Source organism: Astatotilapia calliptera, chromosome 10 (genome assembly GCF_900246225.1).
Source record: "Astatotilapia calliptera chromosome 10, fAstCal1.2, whole genome shotgun sequence".
In the NCBI taxonomy this organism is placed as follows: domain Eukaryota; kingdom Metazoa; phylum Chordata; class Actinopteri; order Cichliformes; family Cichlidae; genus Astatotilapia; species Astatotilapia calliptera.
Window position 1 is genome coordinate 27,503,936 of NC_039311.1, and position 13,351 is coordinate 27,517,286.

Here is a 13,351-nt window from a genome sequence, read left to right on the forward strand (position 1 = left end):
AAAGTAATTAAAAAAGTTTCTAATTATTAAGGAATTTGTGATTTATTATTTTTATTTGTGCACATTAACAGGATACTTTGTCATTTAAGTTGGTGTGGCCCAAGGCATGAAGTCACATGTGGAAAAAAAATAAAAAAGAAGTAATGGAAAGACGAGGTGCGATTCATCCAATCAACAATCAAAACAGAATCCTGGTTTTAGGTGGGTCCATCTTTTAAATATTTATGTTTTTCTGTTTTCAGATCGTTCTGGATGTTTGAACACCTGAACACAGACTTTAAAATAAAAATCTGAGTTATTCCCACGATTTTTATCTTTCAACAACAACAACAACAACAAAATAAGACCCGTGAACACGTGAGGTTAAAACAGAGTGACTGCTCGTGTTTTTCTCCGACTTCTCGTCTGTTGTATTTACTTTATTGTTTTCCCAACAATAAATAAAAACACAAACAGCATAAAAAACAAACAGAAACACAGACACATGGAAACAACAAACAGACACACATTAGTTCATAAAAGGCAAACATTAAAATGAAAAGGCAGGTTCATTTAGATCAGATGTAATGCGCCATCTGCAAGTTGCCTTTTAATAGCAGGAATACAAAAGCAAACCTTTTAAACCATTAAAAAAAAAAATACTAAGATCTCAGGATACAAAAGGTGTTTGCACTCTTAAATCAATGACTGGTATTTTTTACCCAGACATTTTGAGTCTAATGGTGTGTTCAGAGTAAGTGCAAAGCGAGGTTTTGCCTCATGAATGAAGTCACTTTAGCACTTTTTATTATTTTTTTTATGTGGACAATGTGGCCACTAGCAGCAAGCAAGACAACTACTTTTATCCAGACTGCAGCAGATACAGATCCCTCCCTTTTTTCTGTATATATAAAAGAGAATCTCCAGATGCTCACAAACGATTAGATTTTCCTCCTTTTCTGATCACTTGTGGCATCAGGAGAGCACATGGGAGGGGTCGAACAAATAGGGTTAAAATTTGCTTTAATGGACAGTGTTTAAGATTACAGTCCTCATCTTTGAGGGTTAAAGTACCGCAGAACTGACGCTGGCTCACTTGTTTACACTTTCGCCATCATAAAGATCTGCTAAGTTTTAAGGGGCCTTCAAACAGGAAGGGCTGCTTGCAAGGGTGCGGTCCAGGCTCCGGTTGCATGTACCACCTCCTCATGTCAACCAACAGTATCCTTTACTCTTATTAGTACTTGCTTCAATTTGCCTTGACTGCAAAGCCTAGAAAAGCTTTGATCTGGTATCTCTAAGTTTAAGTGGCTTTTTATGATTTCTGGTCGCAGTGACGTTGCTGCTAGTCGCTTCCTGGGTGGACGCCCCTCGAGAACCAGCGGGCAAATCCTGTTGTACAGCAAGGGTGGCGACGCTTACACATCTAGTTGATTAATCGCTAGCATACCCGTTACAAACATACAAGAACGTATTTTCGCCTCTCTGAGCGCTACAGGGTGCAAACTTTGCTTTGCGTTTACCCCAAACACACCACAACATTCCTGCTTCTCTGTAGTGAGATAAAACCGTTTTCAGATCTTAGGAGTCGACTTTTTTGAACTGAATGCTAGCGGACAGAAATGATGTGCAAAAAAACAAAAAATAATGTAAAAGATGTAAAAAACAAAAACAAAACACACAACCTTTAACCCTCAAGCAACCAAGCTCTTAACTACATGGGAACACATTTTGTACGGCTCTGTCCAAGTTTGTGGGGTTTTCTTGACCTGTGATGAAATTTTCTAATAATTAATAATAATTATGGTTTTAAATCACTTTTATCCACTTACAAAAATGCAAGTCACTAGTAGTAGCCACAACAAAAAGAGAGGAAGAAAAAAAAAAGTGGAGATTAAAAGTGAAAAATTCTAACAAATAACATTGCAAAACAGAACTCTACATCATCTTTGCAGCACCAGTTCCAATAAAGAACAATGAAAAGTTGCAGAAGTAGATGGACGAACTTGTTTTCCCACACATGTATAAATACACAGCACTCGGTCACTTGAAGGTTAAAGAACTCAGAGCCTTGGAATCCATTCACACTTCTAGTGCAAAGTGTATATAACGACTCTTCCCATACTGTGACACGCTGCATGTAACTGGGCGCCGGGCTGTAAAAAGGCATTTTCATGTACTTCGTCAGGCTTTAGTAAGCACGTACTTATGAGTTATTCATCAGCGAAATGTATGTTGAAGAGCAGAGTCATTACAACTACAATGCAAAGCTTTTCCCTCCTTTAAAAATGATGCAAAATGGCGTGATGAGAAAATGAAGAAGGAAACCTCCTCTCATTTTACTGAGGGCTCGCATTCTCATAGAGATCAAGTCTGCCTCACTCTGCAGCTCAGTTTGACGGAGAGAGAGGAAAAAAACAAACAAAACAACAACAACAACAACAAAAATGAAAACAGCGGGCTGCTTTGAAAAGGAGAAGCAGCTCCTCATTTAGCACGGTAAACAAGAAGCTTTGAAGTCAGCCATTTAAAATAGGATTTACATGAATAAATAAATCGCTCACTGATGTGAGGCAGAAGGCTTTGGGTAATCGTCTGTGATTCTAACACACATGACACTGCAAATAACACTGCGAGGTTCAAGTCTGGGAATTATTAATAAATACCACCTGCTCCGGTCTGCGCTGCGCCTTTGTTCAAACTTTGCTCGGCGGTCGCGAAGAATGAAAGTCGCTTTATTCGATGAGGCGACGGATGACGAGAGTTTATATTAAACGCCATTTTATTGATGTCATCGTTCACGTCGGTGACGGAGCGTCTCCGTCTGTACAAATTAACGACGACATACTCGTCCGTCTCGCCCGGCTTGTAGATGTGCGTCGCAACTCTGTGCTTCACCTCGATCTCTTTGAAATATATTAAAATAACAGTTAAAACTCTCACTAGGGACGGGGTTGGATAGCATTTCAAGTGTCAGATCTCCAGTAACGAAAAGCTGCTGTTTTTAGTGGCAGCTTGATTAAATAAACATGAGCCGAGCAGCATAAAGTATGAAATATTAATTAAATGTATGTGACACATTTAATTAAAAGCTGCAGGCTACTGTACTTCACCAGCGACTCTAAAACGCTCGGGGTGATTTAACGAGGCAAAAAACAGCACCGACTCCACGCTGGAGCGTTGCAGAGGTGAGAGAACGGCCTGTCGTATAAATATGTTTGTTTATAAGCGAAATTCACGAGTGGCCCGGATCACTGGGGATAAAAACACTCATCTGAGCTGAACTTGAACAAGTCCGGCAGGTAAATACGAGACTATAACAACATGATGCTAACACAGCTTTCATGAAACTGTACTGGACTGTATGCCTGTGTAGTTTTACTGGTGTTGTTTGCAAGCTTCAGCCCGAATCAGAGTTTAAAATATCGAATATCACACTTTAACTGGTGCCCGTGTTCTTCCTGCAGGTCTCTATCCACGATCGCCCTCTGCTCTGCTGCTGGCTCTATTTTTCAGACATTTCTTTTACAGAAAGTTGAAAAGACGACATAATTTGCAGGCCAAGCAGGAAGTTCATGTCGCCGTATGTGCCTCAACAACCAAAAACGCCAGAAAAATAAGATTTGTAACAGAGAAAAGCTCATGTTTTATTGAGCAACATAATCTTAGGCTATAAAAGATTTAATACCACGCTATCACCGCTAAAGCTCGCTGGGTGTTTGGTGCCCTTCCACAGAATCCACGAGTGGACTATTCACTGGCATCTTTTATGTTGTGGAACAAAACGAGGAGAAAGTGTAAAGCTCACGTAAAACACGCGCCTTAATTTGAGCTACAAAGAACCGGAAGTGCAAAGTCATTTCCAGGTTTAAGACTCGTTGCTACGGCTGTGAAGGGGAGAAGCACCTATCATCCACCTTTCAACACAGCTTGTTGATGGCACAGTATTAATTTTTATAATTGTTTTAGGCTCGTCGATTTCAATCTAGCAATTTCTTGCAAACTTTTGCAGTTGCTCAAGTGACTTGGGTAGATCTCCAAGTCGTCAAGGCCTGTGAAAATTGTTATCCCAGCAGGTGGGAGAAAAACAAATATACCACCTAACACGCTTAAAAAAAACCCAGAAAACAAATTATTGTTAGTTTTTTCTTTAAAACAGAGTTAGGCTACTTATGTCTCACAGGGTTAGAAAGTTTGGCACAAAAAAATCAAAGTACGAGAAGTTTTGGATAAGAACCTGAAAATGTTTGAGTGTGAAGCTAAAACTTTGAACAAACGCCGAAGTTTTCATTTCAGCCCCCATCAAATCAAGTTTTCCTCCAGCTGAATCTGCAGCCGGCTCCTCTTTCTGCTTTTGTTGTTCTTTAATAAAAAAAGGCTTAATGAGAGATTTGTTTACCAGCTATCACAGCCCATCCCTAGCCCCCCCCTGCCTCGCTCCCTCTGCTCGCCTTCCCTCGATGTGTTACGTTTGAGTGTCATGGATGGAGAACAGAAACGGACGTCTGCAGCGCTGCCCGTCTCTCGATCAGTCTTTGCTTACATGATTGTGACAGCCACCGTTTGCTTCCAACGTCTCGGAAGACCTCTCGGCTTTTCATCCTCCCCTTGCTCCTCCTCCTCCGGCTTATCGGTACGGCGGTTCGGGCTGTTGAGGGTTCGGCCTGTAAAGCTGCTGCACTCGCACGGGCCGCCCGTTAGCCGGCCAGCCTCCCGATAGCTGTCCGATAACCCTGAGGCCCACCGCGTGGCCGTGTCCTGGAAGTGGGGCGCTGGGGCTGAGGATGTGGGTCTGTCCCAGCTGGGGCTCAGTGGTGGGGGCGCTACTTTGAAGGCATGGCGCCGAGGCGGGCGGGGAAACAGGGTAATGAGGGAGTAGAATGGCAGGCGTGAGGCCATAGCGCACTTGGAACACTCTAAGAGGTCCCTGCGCTAAAAAGCCGTTCGGCCGCTGAGGCTCCTGCAGCTTTTCCGAGTCTTTTACCTCCGGGGCTTTGCACTCCTCCGCTCTCTTGGTTTTCCCCTGCTGCTTCCTGGCCTGAGCGAGCTCTTGCATCTTCTCTGCCTGAGCCCTGCGGATGTGAGACGTCTTCCTGGAGCTTTGAAAGGAGTCCAAGAACTCGTCCAGGCTTACGTTTCCCCCCATGAACTTCTCCAGGAGCTCCTGTGAAGCAGGGTAGACAAATAAAGCGGCATTAGCAGACAGGACGTCACACTAAGCAGAGCGGGACTCGTTCAAACAAGCTCAATCTGATCAGGGATGTTTACCGGTGAACTCTGTCCGACACAATATTTCACTGCAACTAAATTTAATACTACTACACATGTCCTACAACTATTACTTCTGGCAAAGCTTCAAAGACTGTGTGTGTGTTCTCAGCACCATACAAGCATCGTCTGGCTGAACCGAGCACTGACAATAGAAGTTTTATTTATGGAGTAATCACTGAATTAATCACAGTCAGGTTTTGGTTTTTTTTGGGTTTTTTTACACATACCGGAAACCAAAACTCAGATTTATTCCACAATACTTACGTAGCTTCTTTAGAGTTCACCAAATTAAGTTTAAAACTTAACGATTAAAAGCAAGCTTACCCACTTTCTTTGCAAGCCTGGAGTTACTCCCGTTTGGTTTCCACACACCCACACACACACAGAATTAACTGACTCAAATCTTTGCTAAAATTGACACTTCCTCCTTTCAAGTTGTTGAGCTCATTCGGCTGTGCAGCTGACAGTGTTTGATGTGCAAACTGAAAGCGTGCGCACACAATCCACTGTCAAACCACGCTCGGTTGTTTGTAGGTGTTTATTGTCTCCTGAGAGCACAAAAAAAAAAAAAAAAAAAAAAAAAAAATCACACAAAGCAGACGCCACTGTCTAAGAAAAGCTAGAGAAAATATTCGACTTTCGTGCATGTAATCTAGGACATAATACGTTTTTCAGGTGCTTAAAGACGTTCAGATACCTCTGGTACGCCGTCCTGCTCCATGCAGCTTTGAGCGTTTAAAGTTGATGTAAATACGGATACTGTACATTTGTTAGACTTCTCTGTCACACACGCACACGTCCTTTAACTGCATTTTCATAGAAGCGGTATAAAGGTGGAGGTCATTTCCATGGTCACGTATACAAATAATCAGGTTCTAAATGGGATGTTAATTAAACACGTCCATGGCAAAAGCTACAAATGAGCAGTGAGGAGTGTGGTCAGATGATAGTGAAGATCAGTGTGATCAGTGTGAAACTAGAGTTAAACTCACAGCTTGGTGAGGACTGAACAGTGAACTTCTGTTTTCAGGGACTGATTACTAATTTTTGGCTACATGTCTTTATTCTTTGACTCTACGAGAGTGGCTCGGTATGATCCAAAGATCAAAATAATCCTTGTGTATCTTACAAAGCTCCTCATAAATCCCCTGTTTTCTTTTAATTGGCTTTAAAACCGTGAACTAATTAACAAACAAACAAACCGCAAAAAAACCCCTGGAATTAAATAATAATAGAAATCGTCACATCTGAAGATCTGAATCTGGTAAGTGTTTCGCTTTTTTTGCTTGAAAACTAAATTTGTTAATAAATTTGTTGCCAGATTTCGCTGTCAGGTGGCTGATGGATATTTTCAGGTCTAAATGTGTCCTCTGATGTCCCCTATAACCTGATTTCTACCACTGACCTGGTTTCTGCCACATGTGTCAAAGCACAGAGTGATGCAGAGAGCACAGGGTGACTAACTGGACATCAACCAGCAATAAAACCTTCAATAAAACCTGATTTTTGATTCAAAACCTGCAATCTTTATTATCAGGTATTTGCATGTTCTTCTTTATTTGCTGGTATGTTGTGCATTAAAAAAATTAAAAATTGGACTAAGAAAATAAAGTAGTACAATTATGTACTGCTATGATGGTCCTGGTGTTTATAGCCTTTAATTGCCAATTTAATTGTTGTTCGTATAATTATTTTATCCTTAATACTGTGATATATTTGTTGTCTAGTTCCTCTTTTATTTGTTGGTTTTGTCATACTTTAATGTTAGATATTTGTCTATCGGTTAATTTTATTTTGAAGGCTCTTTTTCTTGTCTCATATTGTCTTTATGTCCTGCTTTTATTTCTTTCCCTCCTTTATCGATATCCTGGTTTTTCCTAAATGGTTTGCATTAACCTGCTAGGACCTGGCGTCCACATATGCGGACATCACATTTTGGGTTGTCTAGACCAAAATACAAAGTTTTGCTCTACAAGGGCCTGATATGCACCTACGAGGACATTATACTACCACTGTTCTATCAAAATTTAAAACAAATGTCCTCATATGTGGATGTAATTTTTTTCAGAAACAAAAATCAGGTTTAAAAACAAAAACACAAACAAAACAAAACAAAAAAACAAAGGTAATTCTTTGTTTTTACATTCATGAGCCCCTAATCAGCCAAAATAGAAAAGAGACATTAAAAACGCACGCCATGAAAGAGTTCGGGTCTTAGGAGGTTAAGAATGGGAAGAAGTGGAGTCACCAGTGAACTGATGGACAGATGAGGCTGATGTTATTCTAATTAACTCTAACTTTAAACTTTTCAAGATTTAAAATGTTCAATTTGAAAGTGACCAAGCTGAATAATTTCATTTTCATTTTTTGATCACTATATTGTCATGCTCTGTAGTACGCCATGGCTGATAGGCCTAAAGTAGCAGAATAAAGCAGATTTATTCACAAAATCCTTGTCTCGTCTTTAAAAAACTCCCAAAAAGAAACAAAACTAAATCTGATTAATAATAATAAATAAAACTGAAGGTACTTTGGAGCAAATTGTGTATTATAAGACATTAATATCATTTTAGTAATAAAATAGTATTTTTGAATGATGTGCATCAGGGTTTTCTATGCTTTGTTCATTTTATTTCTTTCTTTTAACTTTTAAGTTTTTTGCGGACTTAAAATAAACCCCTACACTTCTGTGAAGTACTTTGTTAAGAAATGTACGGTGTAAATAAAGTTTATTTTATTATTGCTATTTGACTGGATAAAAGTGAAGACAGTAAGGGATTATTTTAATCATTATAATCATAAAATAGCATAGGTTTTGATTTTATTCTAACTTGCCACTTGCCGTCACTGTATTAAAATGTTTTGCTGTTAGAGATGCAGCATTGACTGCTGCAGAAGTCTTCACTTTTAGAGTCTCTGCACAAAATATTTGAAATAGAAGATGTAAAAGCAGAAAGAAACTGAAGCATGGAGGCAACGTTTAAAGAAATATTCCTGTATGAAATATAACTGGGTCATAATTGACCCCCAGTTGGTGATTTGAGTTGCTAGAGCAGCTTGGTCACGTGAGGGTTAAAAATGGGTCATAAACACTGTATTTAATTGATTATTTTCACAGTGATTTTCTCAGTGGGTCAGAAGAGTTTGATACACAGGCGCATGAATTTGTGACAGTGAGGGGTTAAATCACAAAAACAGCTGTTAAAGCGGATGTTTATACTCCTGCAGAGTACCCTCCATTAACAGTCACCGTCATGTGACTGGTGGATTTTTGGGTTTATTACATTTCCTCCCGCTGTGTCTTCCCCCCACTGCGACTTGTGAGAGGTTCTCCATCTGGCGTGGACACCGTGAAACAAACAGAGCCCCGGTCCCCAAGAATACGTTGGCCTTTCTGACAATAAACAACAGCTGCTACAGGCAGAGTGCTTTTAATTTCATCCGGAGTGAGCAAACTATACGTGACATTTTAGTTTAATGTTCATACTGAGCAGCACACGTCCAGAAACCAAAGTCAGGACAGGAAGAAGAGCCACGACTTTGACTAACACGCAAGTCAAACATCACGTATGAGTGCATACTTATCTACAATAAAGCCTGGCATCTTTCCTGGTGTTCCCAGCTTCTTAGCCGTTGAACACTAACAACGGGTGATTTCTAACCACATGAACAGCCTCCATGGCCACAGTTATATAAAATCAAGCACCTAGCCTTACAGATTGCTTCTACAAACATTTGTGAAAGAATGGTTCGCTCTCAGGAGCTCAGTGAATTCAAGCGTGCTATCGTGCTAGGATGCTACCTGTGCGACAAGTCCAGTCATAAAATGTATTCCCTAGTGAATATTCCACAGTCACATGTTAGTGGTTTTATAACAAAGTCAAAGCGATTGGAAATGACAGCAACTCAGCCACGAGGTGGTAGGCCATGTAAAAGTCGGAGGATCAGTGGATGCTCAGGCACATAGTGCACAGAGGTCGCCGACTTTGTGCAGAGCCGTTATCTACAGACCTCCAAACTTCACGAGGCCTTCAGATTAGCTCAAAAACTGAACGTAGAGAGATTCATGGAATGTGTTTCCATGGACGAGCAGCTGCTTCCAAGCCTTACATCGGCAAGAGCAATCCAAAGCATCAGAAGCAGTGGTGTAAAGCACATCGCAACTGGACTCTAGAGCAGCGGAGACGCGTTCTCTGGAAAGACAAATCGTACTTCTGTCTGTAAGTCTGATGCACGAGTCTGGGTTTGACAGTTGGGTTTCAGGAGTTGGGCCTGGAACCTTAGATCCAATGAATAGAACTCATGCGTCCAACTTAGTGGGAACAATTTGAGGATGGCCGCTTACTCTTCCCACCTGACTGTGCAGCAATGCACAAACCAAGGTCCACAAAGACATGGTTGAGGAAGTTTGGTGTGGAACACCTTGACTGGCCTGCACAGAGTCCTGACCTCAACCCAACAGAACACCTCTAGGACAAATTAGAGGGAAGACTGTGAGCCAGGCCTTCTAGTCCAACATCAGTGTCTGATCTTACAAATATTCTCAAACACACTCCAAAACCTTGCACAAAGCCTTTCCAGAAGAGTTGAAGCCATCATAGTTGCAGTTGGTCGACATCATAGACGTGCAAAGGCAGACAAGGCTTGTATACATTTTTATGTGAATTTTGTTTAGTCTTCTTTTGAGCACCTGTCGGACCCCCAACATAGCTGAGCCAGCGCTTCTCCCTTTCTTGCTCTTACTTTTCTCAGGTGCGACTAACTTGCTGCCGTTTGTTTTATATGAAAGTGACAATCACGTATTCTTAATGGTCTCAGCCCAGTAGTTTGCACCTTCACGAAGGTGCCCCTTGTTTGTGGCACACATTTCAATCCAACATCTGTACCTGTGACAGGAATTATGGTTTGTTTTTTAAGTACAGATGGTGTGGTAAGACATGGAAACCTACAAACATTTGCCACTAGTAGTCATTGGGCCAATGATAAGGGTTAGCTGGAATTCAAATCCTACGAATTTGCTCACTTTTCTCCTTTTTCCTGTCTAAAATGTTTGCCACACTGAGTTTTAGTTTAATGTAATAACCTTGGTGCCACATCTCCTTATAGAATGCACAGTTTTTGGTTGTTATCATGTATTAGTCTTTATAACAGCACAATACTGCTTAGGTAATTTTTATTTCTCATTTGTTTTAGTAAAAAATAATAACCTTGGTCTGTATGACAAAGACTAAACATGACAAGAACCAATGTTTCCCTCTGGGCTTTTGTCTGACAGCTTTTACACTTTGCCAGCAGGCCTTTAGGAAAATGGAGCTGTGAACTAGCGTTGTCAACTTGAAAGAAAAATCCCAAACCAGTGTGCGCTGTGTTCCCTCAGCTCAGCAAGTAAAACAAGGTTAGCTCGGAGGCTGACAGGTGATTTAATCTATGCGAGCGTGGAAGCCAAACACACGTTTGGGTTTTGTTTCCTTCATCAGATATCCATCTTCATGTCGGTACCTGACGAGGAATTTTCCCTATATGGAAGAATGTTTGACTTAAGGCGACAAAATAAGAAGATGATGCTGTGCAGAGTCTTCGAGGGCTGGGATCCGTTTGTCATGGTGGCCAAGAAAAAAAAAAGCTTTGAGAAGTTTTAAGGCCACAGAGAGACTAGTGTGAATTAATCTGAGAGATGATGTTGGGAAACAGCTGTATCTGATGTCAGCTCTCCTGACGAACGACCATGAAAATCAAGATGGCTTCCCACTGAACCGACCGCTCTGTGAGGGCTTAATCTGAAATGAGATCCACACAGATAGCCGTGGAGACATAAAACAGCTTCATGTGTATGGATTCGAGCCCAGTAAACTGTACAACTTTTATTAAATGCCGACTTGAATATTTTTACAAATTCTTTCATGTGTCGCCAAATAGTTTAAAATCCCGTCAGCTGAAGCTGTTCTGAGGCTGTTTGTAAAGCAGCAGACCGGGATGTTTACCAATGTGTCTGCTCTCAGGTGTGCTTTCTCATTCAGTGAGGCTGCTTGGTTTGTGCCGGGTGTTGCTTAATCAATCAGCGAGCAGCCGATCCAATGACTGAGTCGTGCTGGTATTGATTGCAGCCACACGAGATGGGGGAGGGAGGCGTGCTGGGCGGATCAATCTGAGCCGGGTGCAGACGTGTGGGTTTGAAGGTGGGGATGAGACTCCCTCAGAGTCCTGATTGAGGCCAGAGGAGCGTGCAGGATTTAAACAGGACCGCTGTGTTATCGTGGCACGTTGTGTATGTGCTGCACACCGCCATGACAAAGATAAATGTCAAAACATCGCTGCTGATGCTTTATTTCAGCAAAGGCCTTCCTCCAGTCTACTTATAAGTGTTTTATGTTTACACAGAGCACACTTTGGATACTCCAAGCACTCATAGTTTATACAGGATTGTGCAAATGTTTAGGCGCTACAAGTAAAGTAAGATCTTTAAAAGAAAAGACCAATACCAGTCATATAATCAAAGATTTGGTCATTAATTTCACACTAAGTGAAGGGGAAAGGAAAAACAAGCCTCCAACTAAACAGCAACCAGAAGAGCTAGAAAACCTTTTTTTTTTAAATCAGTTTGACTCTGTTTGGTGAAATAAGATGAGAATCCAAATACACTGCTCAAAAAAATTAAGGAACACTTTGAAAACATCACGTCGCAATTAAAAAAATAAAAATCACGCTGATATCTACACTGATACGTACTCGATAATGTATTAGGAAGGAAAGGATGCCATATTGTTTGATGGAAATGAAACATGATTAAAAAGTGTTCCTTTAAGTTTCTTTGAGCAGTGCATATGAAGTTGTTGAAAAGCCTTCCACACTAACAGGAGCCAGCTGATGTGTTTTGGGCATGTCGTACCAAGAGGAAACCCGGGGTAAACCCGGGCTAAACTGGAGAGATTATGTCTCTTGGCTGGTTTGGGAATACTTCCGAAGTGCTGGAGGAAGAGGTCTGGGCCTTTCTGCTGGGACTGCTGCCCACACAGCCCAGACCCAGATATGAATCAGAAAATGCACGCATGGCTGGTTTTATGGTGTATTACTGTATTAGAATAAATTTCTATAATGCATGAGATTATCACTGGTATACCAGTGCAGCTGGTAACTCATACCTCAAACTAATCCTTATTTACCTCATACTGTACTTTGATGCAGCTTCTCACTCTTTACCATACTATATTATTCTACGTATTCAAGCTATATCCTCCATCTAAAATGAGCCACTTTAGCTCTCTTTTCCTCTGCCTCTATGTAAACTGTCTGCCGATTGTCCAGCTATTTCTTCCCCATTCGAATTGTGTGCGTAAAGCAGAAAAAGCCTGTCAGTTTAATTCCAGTTGGGCTTTAAAAAATGACCGATGTGCTGTTGATAAACACTGCCTGTGAAAAATCCTCCACTAATCCACGATGAGCCGGCCAGGCAGGCGAGAGAAGTACGACTCCAAAAATCTACCCAGCACATGCACGGCACTGTCCACTGTTTAGTAATCATCTTAAATTGGACAGCCATGAAGATGGGATGAGCTGAACGTGCTCACTGGACTGTGGATATTTGTCATGCCAGTGGATGATGGGAATTACACAGTACAGGCCTACATGCAGGTATTATTTACTACAGTGATGAGCTCATCCTGATCATCCATTCACAGCCTGGTTTATTCCTGCAGAACAAATCAAAGGCACTGGCTAAATTATATTCTAGTGCAGCGGTCCCCAATCCCCGGGCCTCAGACCATTACTGGTCCGTGAGTCGTTTGGTACCGGGCCGCGAGAGTTTAGGCTCAGGTGTGAAATGTATAGTTTTCAGCATTATTTTGTTATCGTTTTTATCGTTAACTCGGTTTTCCTGGGTCTTTTCACGTGTGTTATGAATAAATTTTCTTTTTTTTGGTACCGGTACTAGTTTTATTTTGATGTATTTATCCGCGACACCTTAAAGGCCGGTCCGTGAAAATATTGACGGGCATAAACCGGTCCGTGGCGCAAATAAGGTTGGGGATCGCTGTTCTAGTGGACAGTCAATTACAGACAGTTGTGGCTGTGGAGTGTCCTGAGCTGCTGTGATCAGACTGTC

At 41.4% G+C, this 13,351-nt stretch overlaps 1 protein-coding gene across 2 annotated transcripts in view; it reads right to left on the bottom strand.

The window, feature by feature from the left end:
- Nucleotides 1-490: 490 nt before the first annotated feature.
- vps37d (VPS37D subunit of ESCRT-I) overlaps nt 491-13,351 on the bottom strand; it is a 44,952-nt gene continuing 32,091 nt past the window's right edge. For both annotated transcript variants that reach the window (XM_026181806.1, XM_026181807.1), the window contains exon 4: nt 491-5,143. In XM_026181806.1, coding sequence (XP_026037591.1) covers nt 4,607-5,143 — 537 coding nt within the window. In that variant the 3' untranslated portion in view covers nt 491-4,606. The remainder of the gene's footprint in view (nt 5,144-13,351) is intronic.